A 12,597-nucleotide genomic window follows, 5' to 3' on the forward strand; every position below is an offset into this window, starting at 1 on the left:
GTAGCTCCAATTCGACCCCTAGCCTGGGAACTTCCATATGCTGAGGGTATGGCCCTAAAAATCAAAAAGAAAGAAAGAAAGAAAGAAAGAAAGAAAGAAAGAAAGAAAGAAAGAAAGGAAGGAAGGAAGGAAGGAAGGAAGGAAGGAAGGAAGGAAGGAAGGAAGGAAGGAAGGAAGGAAGGAAGGAAGGAAGGAAGGAAGGAAAAAGAAAGAAAGAAAGAAAGAAACAAACAAACAAACAAACTTGGGCATGATTCTAGACACGCCCTTCTCATTAATTCTCAGTTGAATTAAACCTACCCTCTTAACATCCTTGTGTCACTCCCTTGTCTCCATCCTTTTGAATATCCCCTTATTTAGGCCTTTATCATCCCTGACTTAGACTGTCACTGGAACTTCCATACTATGGCAAAAATAATCTCTCTGATCTGTCAGTATGTACTATCACTTACGGAATGAATATCACTTCTAAGTGTCTTCACCATCAGCTAATGTTAAAATCAAGTTCCTAGGCATGAGCTCCTCCAAAATTCAGTCCATGTCAGTTTCTGTAGAGCTTATTAGACTCCAGGGTCAGACAGATCTGAACCTTGGCTCAGATATCCCAGGTAGCTATATGACCTTAGCTAACTGCTCGGTTTTTTTCATCTGCAAAATGGGTCAACCATTGGGGATATTTGGGAGGAATGGATGGACTAATGCAAATAAAGCATACTGTCTTGTGCTTGACACTCATTAAGTACCAAATAAATATTAAATTGCAGTAATCCAAGATTTTTAAAAATGGAGAGATAGTCCATATTCTTTGATAGGCCATGTTCTTGGATAGACTCAATACTGTCAAAATATCAGTTCTTCCAGCTTTATCTACAGATTCAGTGAACTCCCAATGAAAATGCCAGCAAGTTAAAAAACGGATTCTAAAGTTTACGTGGAGCAGCAAAAGAACCAAAGTAGCCAACACTTGTATTGAAGGAAAAGAACAAGTTGGAGGAATGACACTACCCAATTCAAGACTTACTGTAAAGGTACAATAATCAAGGCAGTGTATATTGGTAAAAGAATATACAAATAGATCAACAGCACAGAATAGAGAGCCCAGAAATAGATCCACAGAAATATAGCCAACTGATCTTTGGCAAAATATAACGGAGCAATAATAGTCTTTTCAACAAATAGTGCTGAAACAACTGGACATCTACATGCAAAAAAAAGAAAAAAAAAGGAGAGAGAGAGAGAGAGAATCCAGACAATCTTACACTCTTTAAAAAACTCCCAGAAGATAACATTGGAGAAAATCTAGATGACCTTAGATTTGGCAATGACTTTGCAGATACGACACCAAAAGCCTGATCCATGTTGTTTATGGGAACTCTCTGTACCTTCCTCTCAATTTTGTGGTGAACCTAAAACTGCTTTAAAAATTAAAATCTGTGTATAAAATTACAGTAGCGGCAATGATATTGTTGTAAACATAATAGTAGGACCAGTGATATTGTTGCTACTGTCACTAATATCCTCTTCCTTATAACCTCTGTTTCTTCTTTGCCCAAAATCTTGACATTCCCTGGAAATGCAGTGCTCTTTTTAATGTCTCCATGTTGTTTCACTTTTGTTCTCTCTACTTAGAATGCCTTTCGTGCTACTCCTGTTCCCTTTTCCTCATTCATATTCAACTTTTAGATGAAGCTTCAACACCTGTATGAAGCTGTCTTCAACTCTCCCAGACGGATTCTGGTATCTGTTCCTTCAGACTCCCACTGCTGCCTTCTTTAGTCTGACACTCCAGCAGTGATCTCATTGGACCATAATTGTTTGCAGGCCTGTCTTTTTAATATTCAAAGCAATGAAGAAATCCAGCCCCTCTTCATTGCTCTGAATGTGGTGCTTAGCATGGCATTAATTTAGAGTAGGTGCTCCACAATTACTAATTGAATGATTGCACTAAAGATTCTGCAGCATTAGAGTTCCTGTCGTGGCGCAGTGGTTAACGAATCCGACTAGGAACCATGAGGTTGCGGGTTCGGTCCCTGCCCTTGCTCGGTGGGTTAACGATCCGGCATTGCCGTGAGCTGTGGTGTAGGTTGCAGGCGCGGCTCGGATCCCGCGTTGCCCTGAGCTGTGGTGTAGGTTGCAGACGCGGCTCGGATCCCGCGTTGCTGTGGCCCTGGTGTAGGCCGGTGGCTACAGCTCCGATTGGACCCCTAGCCTGGGAATCTCCACATGCCGTGGGAGTGGCCCAAGAAATAGTAAAAAAGACACACACACACACACACACAAAAAAAAGATTCTGCAGCATTAATAGTGAAGCATACAAATAAATATACAATTGGTGAAGAACAGAATAATTTTTTATTGAAGTATAGTTAATTTACAATATTGTGTTAGTTTTAGGTGTATAGCAAAGTGATTTGGCTATCATATATATATAATTATATTCTCTTTTTTGAATCTTTTCCTTTTTAGTTTATTATAAGATATTGATTATAGTTCCCTGTGCTATACAGTGAATGCTTGTTGTTTATTTATGGTAGCATGCATTTGTGCTTCTATGGTAGAGTCCATCCCACAATCCCAATTTATCCCTCCTCCCCTCCACCTTTGATAACCATAAGTTTGTTTTCTATGTCTGTGAGTGTTTCTGTTTTATAAATAAGTTGTACTGATTTCTAGATCCCACACATAAGTGATAGCATACTATGTTTGTCTTTGTCTGACTTACCTCATTTAGTAAAATAATCTCTAGGTCCATCTGTGTTGCTGCAAATGGCAGTATTTTTCTTTTTCTTGGCTGAGTAGTAATCTACTGTGTATATATACGACATCTTTATCCATTCATCTGTCTACAGACACTGAGGGTGCTTACATGCCTTGGCTGGTAAATAGTGCCACCATGAGCACTGGGGTGCCATACCTTTTCAAATTAGAGCTTTCATCTTTTCCAGATATATGCTCAGGAGTGGAATTGCTGGATCATATGATAACTCTATTTTTAGTTGACAAACCTTCATACTGTTTTCAAGAACAGAATAATTTTTGATGAATTAGCATGCCACCCATCTTTTAAAGCCTGGCCTTTGTGCTTCTACTTCCATGGTGTATCTACCATCTTCATCAATACTAATAATACCTTCATCTTGCTCATAACATCCTGAATGGCACTGGGTCATATGTTATCTTACATCATTCTTTAGTTATTTCATTTCTGATGCCTGTTTTCCAAACAAGATTAAAAATTTCTCAAGGATAAGGATCATCCTACAGTTCACAGACTCGAGCATGCCGGTAGCCTACTCAAAAAAGCACAGCTTACTGGCACTGCCTCCTGAGACATCAGAGTGTTGAGTGCCATCATTAGGCCAAGCCAGTTCAGATCACAGCCCTGAAAGTATTAGCTTGGATTTATGGCCACATGAAAAAGATTAGTTGTACATGTCTAGAGCTATACCAAGGGTACATAGCGTAATGTTTTTCTAACAACCACAATTGATCATCTTTGATGCAGTTCTGATATTTACATTAATTCTTCCTGCATTAAAAAATAGGTCAAACACGACTGCAACAAACATAGACGTGAGAGAGGACAGAACTTTTATCCTTCACTTCTTTTTCTGTGCCATTTTTTTATCCCCATCTGACACCATCCTTGCCCTCTAGTCTTTGTTAAGAAGGTCAGCAGTTTAAATCAGGGCTTTTAACCCAATGCCAAGAATTCTGTCCCTCTGTAGTCTCTTCTAAGTCCATATGTACAACCTTCACCCTACCTGAGTGGCTCAGTGGGCTGTCACCCTCTCAGGTAACTTCAGCTGCTCTTGTTCCATGTGTTGGTTAAAATACACAGAGGTTTTACAGGACACACTCTGAAGGGCCTCCTGTAATAATCTGACACCAGGAATTGTCTTTCTTACTTGAAGTGTGCATAGGTGCTTGTTTTGCAACACCTCCCCCAACAAACCCTCCTTACACACACCACCCAAGCTGAGATGGTGGTTTCAGAGAGAGCTGGGACTTTTGGTAGGTAGAAAATAAATTCCAGGTTGAGGACTACCTAGGAAAATGTCCTTCATGACCTTGACACTGTTGCTTCCTGCGATTACTCACAAACTCCCCCTCCCCTTCTCATTATAACAGTACAGATTTTCTATTTACCCCTTCCATGCCTGGTATGTGAGGGCTTCCCCAGCACAAGAGCAAATACACAGGTGGCCATAAAACCACACGTGTTGATGTGAACAGATGAGGAATCAATCAGTCAACAAGTACTTTAAAATACTTGTATGAGTTCATCCTGTATGTGTTTTTAGTTGGTATGACAGATTCAGAAAGACTAGACATAAAGTCTTTAGGTTAACAGAACCAACAGACATTGCTGAGAACCTACTGAGGCCCGTCAGAATCTTAGAAGCTGGTGGAAGAGACCGCCTCTGAAGAGAAGTGAGCATAGGAAGCACATAGCAGGGACAAAACCCAATAAAGAGCCACATTAGATCGCAAACAGTTCTTCATCACTTCTCTGTGGTTCTTTAGAAGGGAGGGAGCTCAGTGAGGTACAGGTGATCAGAGAGGGCTTCATAGAAGCTGTGGAAGAAATAGCTGCTTGTCACTAATCTCAGTTAGTAAAGAAAGGTCTCATGGAAACAGTACTTTTAAGAGTTCCCTGGCAGCCTAGTGGTTAAGGATCTGGAATTATGGTGTGGGTTTGATCCCTGGTCTGGAAACTTCCACATGCCATGGGCTTGGCCAAACAAAAAAGAGAAGAAAAGAAAAGGTATTTTTAAATATACATCCTTGTCACAGCCAAGAGGAACCTAAGGAGGCATGATTAAATATAATATGGTATCACTGAATGGAAAAAAAAAATTAGGAAAAAGCTGAATAGACTTTCTCAATTTATTAATTGTAAGAAATGTACTGTAGGAATATGAGATGTTAGTTATCGGGAAACTGGATTCAGGGTACATGGGGAACTCTCTCGACTATTTTCTCAAATTTCCCATAAATCCAAAGCTTTTCTGAAAACTAAAGCCTATTTTAAAAGGAAAAAAAAAAAAGCAGTCTTCCTAAGCCACAGAGTATACCTGGCACAGTGACAGCAAGGCGTCAGTTTGACAATGACCCTTTTGGGAAAGAAGTGACTTTGTTGTTAAATGCCATGTTTGTGGCTTGATCGTCAATTCCCATAATGATCCTGAGTTCTTGCTTGCTTTTCCGTGGCCTGATTTTTGGCAGGCAGCAGCAGCATTTGTGCACAGATTATAATTTTGAGATGCATTGTCAGTAACCAGGGTGCATCCCGGATCTTCATCTCTAATTACTTTTCTCTCCACAGGTGTCTGGAAAGGGTCCAGATGGGAATCTACACAACCTCCACTTTGAGGGGATGGAGAGACAGTACGCCTCCTTACCCAGGTACAGCACCAAGGGCTCCCCCATCACCCTCTCCCCCCGCACGTAAAGCCTTTAGAAAAGCTACGTGAAATAGAAGTCTGGGACGACATTCTGGTCTTGCGCTCCTGCCGTCTGCCACAGCACTCGTGCCATCTTCACAACAGTGCTAATCATTGAAACACTTGTGGGTTATTTTTTAAGGGAAGAAAATAGTATATCATGGCAATTGAACATGTCAGCAAGAATATTGGACTGTGAATGGAAATCCTAAGCCATTGCTATAAAAATGGTATTGAACAGCCCGCTCCCAGCTTAGAGACAAATAAAATAGTAAATCCTCTGTCCTAAGAGCTACCCACAAGGAAGGGCGTGCCATCCTTAACCTTGGAGCTTTGTGTGTAGCGGGGTGTTCAAAAGCAGGAGAGAAATGTGAACCTCGGAAGGTGTCCTTTGCTTGATTTAGAACCTGACCACGTTCTGTGGGTAATAAGGAAATATTGCTGAGAGGCCGGTCACAGTGGGGGAAGGAGGCAGTTGCGTGGGAAAAGTTCATTTGGTGATTCTGGCCTTACAAGAGCCAGTTAATGCTGTAACTAGACACCCCTGAAAATGAGATATGATTCTCAAAGGTCTGTGCGCCTATCTGTAAGATGAAGAATAATTTTAGTCTGCCATCGGTGCCACGTGACAAAGAGGCATCTTTCCAAGATGACATACAGTGCAGCTACTCTGCGAGTTAAATGAGATGAGAGTGTGAGAATTTGTGAGTTTGAAAAAAAGAAACAAAAACAGAGAAAGGTTAATGCCAGCCAGAAAACGGAAATGTTACAGAATAGCTCCTTTAGAAGGGGGGCGGGGCAGAGAGGACTCTGAGTAGAGGTTTTTCATCATCCGACAGAATTGTTAAAGGGCTAACTCAGAGCTGGAGTTACCGTTGGGAGTTGTGTGCTGGCTATATTTCTGCGTGTGCATGGACCAAAATAACATCTCGAATATTACAACTGGACTGGCCCAAGTGACCATCGGCTCTTATAAATAGGTATGTGGATTTTCAAAAGTCATAAAATCTCAAATCTAGCAGAGAACCAGTGTTTAACACTGATTAGGCAGGACAGCCAAAATACAGTCGTTTAAAAGCTTCCGTATAACTATATTTTATCTCCCTATTTTCTCTTATTATATGTCATCTTTTTTTTTTTCTCATCCTTGGTTTCTTTCCTCTTCTTATTTTTTCCCTGGCCTAGTATTTTGTTTTCATTTTAAAAAAGAGACGTCGTCTCCAAAATTCATTTTCAATATAAAAGTTCTGGCTTTCAGTATTGCAGTGTATGGAAATTGTGGTTAAATTAAGGCAGATGGAAAGTACTATGTTCTTAGGAGAGGGAAAAAAAGGAAAACTGGAAACAGTTTTATGTCTTTCTGGCCAACTTGTACTCAGACTGCGGAAATGGATTTTTTTTTTTTTTTTAGTACATATCGAAAGCACAGAAATAACATTTGTAAGTATAGAAATTCTATAAATGTCACCCATTCATTCCTTCCTCGAGTATCTATGGATCACCTACTATGGGCCTGAGAATCTGGAGCCTGGAAACTGCCCATTCATCCTCAGGACCTACCCTCTGGGACAGGAGGCCACAAATCCACTTGTGTTGTTGTTGTCGATATTTTTTATTAAAGTATAGTTAATTTATGGTATTGTGCCAATTTCTCGTGTACAGCAAAGTGACCCAGTCATACATATATATACATTATTTTCTTCATATTATCTTCTATCATGTTCTATCCCAAGAGACTGGATATAGTTCCCTGTGCTGTACAGTAGGACCTCATTGCTTATCCATTCTAAATACCATAGTTTGCATCTACCAACCCCAAACTCCCCATCCATCCCACTCCCTGCCCCCCAACCCTTGCCAACCACAAGTATGTCTGTGGGTCTGTTCCTGTTTTGTAGATAGGTTCATTTGTGCCATATTTTCAATTCCACTTACAAGTGGATATCATATGGTATTTGTCTTTCTGATGTACTTCACTTAGTGTGAGAAACTCTAGTTGCATCCATGTTGCTGCACTGTTTCATTATTTTTTATGGCCAAGTAGTATTCCATTATGTGTAGGTACCATATCTTAATCCATTCATCAGTTGATGGACATTTCGGTTGTTTCCATGTCTTGGCCACTGTGAATAGGGCTGCAATGAACAAAGGGCTGCATGTATCTTTTTGAATTAGAGTTCTGCACAAATCCACTTTTTATAAGAGTGCAAGCAATGCTTAGATCAGTCATTATTAACCTAAAGTCCTCTGAATTTCCAACTCCTATTTGTTTTTACTAGTAAACCCGGAAATGCTCAATCATGGCTGACCCTAAACATCTATTTTAGGATAAAGTTCTGTGGAGGGAGTTTTTGGACAAGAGCAACACATGGATGCTGTTTGTACCTGTGGAGCTCTCATCCCTATACACGAATTGACAAAAATCCTGCCATCCTCAAGAATATAACTGTAGCCAAAAGGTAACCATCTTAGACTAAAAACAGTTTTGACAAACAGTCCACTCACATATGTAACACGACAGTTGGAGTGACAAGGTGCACGGGCAAGCACACCTTTGTAGCTACCTGGCAACCAGGAATAGCCACGATAGAGAACAAAGAAGGGTCAGGCAAATGCGTCAGAGGTTCCTGGCGCTGGCTTTTAAATGCGGAGGCTCCAACTTGAGTTTTGCTCTCCACATCTGGGGATGGTGGGTGCAAAGCATCGTCACCAATGTGCTCTAATCCATCGAGGGGTCTGTATTTACTCAAGATGCAGCATGCAGTGACAGGGGACATGCTGCTGACTTCTGTGTGCTGGTGACATTTCCCTTGCTTTTTTAGCCTTCCCCCGCCCCAGAGATTTGACTGCCCACTCACTTGAACCACACCAGCTCCCCTGCTCTCTCCTTTTGCCAAGAGAGTGCGGTGAGCACATCACTGTAGATACCAGCTCCCCTCTTGGTCAGGGAGGTGGGGAGCTTTAAAACATTTACAGAGTTAAATTTTCCATTAAAAATAAGAGTAATCCTGTCTGTAGGAAGTCCGTGGCCCACCTAAACATGCTACTGACTGATTGGGTTCCAGCACTGTTGGTGGAGAGCATCACAGGAGTTTTGAGATAAACACAATAGTGTGGATTTATATGCCAAACTTGGAGCCATCAACACAGAGAGAAAATGCCCCCCAGTGCCTGGTGTTGGTGAGGAGCCCCAGTCAAGGGGCACCCTGCTAGGGCATTCATGGAACTTTGTCATTTTAAAGGAGGTCCAGGCAGCCTGCTGCCAGGCTAAATGACACTCGACAAAATAAAGCCAGAGCCCTCGCCAGCTCAGGAAAAAGAAAATTCCCAGCACTTGGTAGTTATGAGGTTGCCTAAGGCTAAGGGCTAAGCGATGTTAAGTGTTATTGTTAAGCAATGTTAAATCTTCTACCTCTGAAGAAAAATGACTTTATTTCTTTTCTCCTGAGGGTGCTGTTTTGGAAAGCAGAGTGCGGTTGTAATACAACCTCGTTAGCAACCACCAGGTTTTTCCCAGGGCCAATGTTTTGCCATTCTGTCCAGCCCCCAGTTTTCCTTGCTTGTAAACGGAACAAAATCAGCATCCCCTTATTCTTGCATGACACAAATTATTATTCGCCCTGGGTGAGCGGGGAAGTGGCTGTTTCCTGGGCTGCTATAATGTGTGAACATCAGTGTACGTATTTTTGCAAACAGCTTCTTTTTCACTTCAGCCTCCCAGCCTCTTGCAATTCTCCCAGGCCCCATTCAGATTTTACAGGCCTCCTCCTGGTTCGTCCGCTCGGCAGTGAACTCTCTCCTCTCCCAATCTCAAGCCCTCCCTGTTCCCACCTGGCCCATCCCTGGCCCCATGGGATCCCATTATCCCTCCTCTGCAGATGGCTCAGCACATCAGCACATGATGTGGCTCTTCCGGGCTTGTAATCAAGTGCTGAGTCCTGAGGAGGGAGCAGAAAGGCTTTCCATCTCTTCTGTGGTCCTACACACGTGGGTGATGAAAGGTTGCTGGAGAAACTCATAAGAGCATTCATTGGTTCCACTACAAAATTCACATTATCCAGCCCCAGCTGGGCCCCTGCTGCTGTCCAGAATACCTTTTAGTCGTGCTGTCGACTCCCTTGACTATCCCACAGTGGTCGTTCCGACCCTTTTCTGCTCCCGTTAAGTTCTGCAAAGATGACTAAGCCCCCCCAGCCCAATCTCTAGAGATGACCTCACTTCCTTTCCTTTATGACCTTGAGATGTTCAGCATGAGTGCCTCAACGTCTGCTCCCTGCAATGCGGACTTGCTGCGTCTTCACTGACGCACACTTCCTGAGGGGAGACATGAAGGCATGGACTTGGAGTCAGGCTGTAATTATAGCCCCATCCATCACTTCTCACCTATGTAGCCTTGGGCAAGAAGCCAACTGCTCCAGGATTAGTTTTTTGATCTGCAAAGTGGGGATGATATTAGGGACACTGTGCAGGGTTTGTATGAGTATTCAATACAGTGATACAAGCAAAACCCTTAGCAAAGAGCCTGCCTGACGTATTTTAAGGACTTTATTTCAATGTTATTAGTTCTTTTTCATCTTATCTCTGGGGAAGATGTGTTCCTTTCTTTATTGAGTCAAACCTAACAGAGTTCATTCTCATTGGCTTCTCAGGACCCCTGCATCCTCAACTAACCCTCTCGGCTGCATCTTTAAGAATTCAGCAGTTGCTTTCCTTACCCCCCCGCCCCTGTCTATAACTGTGAATGCATAGGCTCAGCTGCACAGTTCGCTGGGAATTCCTCAGCGTGGAGAAGGGAAGAGCCAAGAGCTACATGGAGATGTGCTGGGGGCATAACCGAGGCTGAAGGATTAGCCGACTCTAGGGCAGGACCAGCAGTCAGGATGGTCAGGAAGAAGACACAGCAGACTGAGATGATCTGAATGACAAGCTGCGCTGTGGTCATGCCGGGAGAAGTAGTCCTTACAGATGGGGAGTTCATAGCGGGGATGTAGGAGCTGACTCAGGTCTAGGCAATTGGCCACGGCCCCTGTCCAACTTAGACTCAGGCCTGGTATCACCCCAGTGGTGGAGACCGTGCCCAGTATGAGTTAACCAGGAAGGCCAGGCGTGATGCCTTTGCTCCCGGGACCAATACAGTGAGGAAGAAGCAGGCTATTGGCTGGTGGGCAGAGGTCCTGAGATCCCACCAAGATACTCCTATTGGCCTGGGACCCAACAGTGCTGAGCATGCAGCTGTGAGGCCTCAGAGCTGAGCAGGGCTCAGGTGGCAGGGCTGCCCCATGAACTTGACTCCAGTCCATCAGAGAAAACAAAGATCCTTCCTCAACCCTCCTTCCTCCTTTTCATGCTTGAGGAAAAAGTGGCCTGTGACTGGTGGCTCTAGTTCCACTGCACTCTAGCCTCTTGCCCCAGGCTCTGACCAGGCCACTGACACTTCCAGCTGGCTCTGCCTCCTGACTTCTTCTTGATGTGGATTCTCTCTGAGCTGCCTCCTCCATTCTCAGAGATTCACTTCTCATCAGTGTGAACCTGGCTAACCTTCACAGATCACTCGTATTGCGACTGCCTGCTTAACGTACCCATCCCCTCTATCTCCGAGATACCTCAAAGCCCCCATGCCACAACCCCAAACCCTCTGCCATCTCTTCTTCCTTTAACTTCTGTAATATTTGTTCAGCCCTTTATCAGTGCCACTGAATTAGAGTTTTGATTCCTTGCTGCCCCTTCCCACCACTACTGGATTATAAATTCTTTGAAACAAAGGATATTGTTTTATACCCATCATTTTTTATACTTGTCCCCAGGACCTAACAGAAGACCATGTATACAGTAAGTTTCTAATATAACGGTACGCAGATGAGATTAAATTTATTTTTATAGAAGGTGTAGGAAAGAATTCCTCCCCAGATTTTTTGACCATTTCTTTCAGGGCACTGTTTTCTAGTAAAAGCATTGATTTTTCCATGAGCATGTCTCTTTTCCCTGGAATCAGTAGGCATCCAGACTTCCAAACAGTTAACTCTTATTGAGCACTTACCATGTACCAGGCACTGTTCTAAATGCTTTGTATCTACAAACTGTCTTAACAGTTACAGCAGTCCTGTGACTCAATAGCAGTCCTACTATTTTCCTCATTTTTTAGGCAAAGACACAGGAAGAATATGTGAAAGTGCCCAAGTTCAACAGCTAAAGTGGCAGAGCTGGGATTTGAACCCAAGCAGTCTGCCTGCTTGAGTTTTTACATTTCACTTCTGGGGCTCAGGCATCTAGCTCAGAGTCAGAGCCAAGCTCTGCGATGATCACACACCCTTGTGTTATTTGCTCACCGGCTTATCTTTCTCACTAAAGTGTAAGTGCCTTCGAGGGCAGGGCCGGTGCCTTATTCATCTTTGTAGATGCCGAACATCACTGACAGACAGGTTAGGTAACGCCTTTCAACAGTCTCTGTGCTGCTGTCATAAAATCAATTCTTTTCCTGTTCCCTGGGGTCCTTCCCTTGAAATAGGAACAGTTTAAAGCCTAATTGCTAGATGAACATTAACCAATATACTTTGCCTACCAAGAAGGGAATCCTGTTTTGTTAGAACACTCCTGAGAGTTGAAAAGGCAGTATCTGCAAATTGGTACTTCAGTTAAGATTAAGAATAATATCTAGCCAGAAGAGAAAGGATGACGATAAATGTTCTGGTGGAAAGCTGCATGAGCTCTCCTGAGGTGAGGGCCTCCCTTTCCCCAGACTGAGGGACAAAGGCACACTCAGGCTGGATTTGGCTTCCAGTCCTGATGGTGCTCCAACCCTAATCCATAAACCTGAGTTACTTGACTGGGACAAGGTCTCTCCAAACAGTGCAAGCAACTTGAACTTGGCTATGTCCTGAGAAGCAACATTTGGTGTAGAAGGATCAAACAGCTTATGTTTGCTTACTAGGAGCCCCAAATAAACTCTCTAAGTGAGCTACCCATGTTTGGGGATTGGGGAAGATAATGCCCAGATCAGAATAACACTCCACAAGAGCACACTTCTGCCTCAGCATTGCAGTTGGTTCCCTTTGTCTCCTCTGCTTATGCCTTTGCTCACCTTCCCATCCCACCCCACCCCACCCTTGCACCCCACCCCATTCCCCACCACCAGGCTTCGCTCTCCCTCCCC

At 43.3% G+C, this 12,597-nt stretch overlaps 1 protein-coding gene across 9 annotated transcripts in view; it reads left to right on the forward strand.

Moving 5' to 3' along the window:
* The window catches only part of PARD3B (par-3 family cell polarity regulator beta), a 1,028,888-nt gene that overhangs the window by 959,402 nt on the left and 56,889 nt on the right, over positions 1-12,597 (forward strand). For 4 of the 9 annotated variants that reach the window (XM_084998491.1, XM_021075042.2, XM_021075043.2 and 1 more), the window contains 2 exons: positions 5,330-5,409; positions 7,775-7,906. In XM_084998491.1, coding sequence (XP_084854617.1) covers positions 5,330-5,409; positions 7,775-7,906 — 212 coding nt within the window. Of the gene's footprint in view, positions 1-5,329; positions 5,410-6,286; positions 6,526-7,774; positions 7,907-12,597 lie in introns of those variants that run through there. The other 5 variants (XM_084998493.1, XM_021075045.2, XM_021075046.2 and 2 more) reach the window with 3 other exon arrangements.

This window comes from Sus scrofa, chromosome 15 (genome assembly GCF_054392235.1).
Source record: "Sus scrofa isolate SSC_HxYL_T2T_F1_AM1 chromosome 15, Sscrofa_HxYL_maternal_Yorkshire_Landrace_v2.0, whole genome shotgun sequence".
Taxonomy (NCBI): domain Eukaryota; kingdom Metazoa; phylum Chordata; class Mammalia; order Artiodactyla; family Suidae; genus Sus; species Sus scrofa.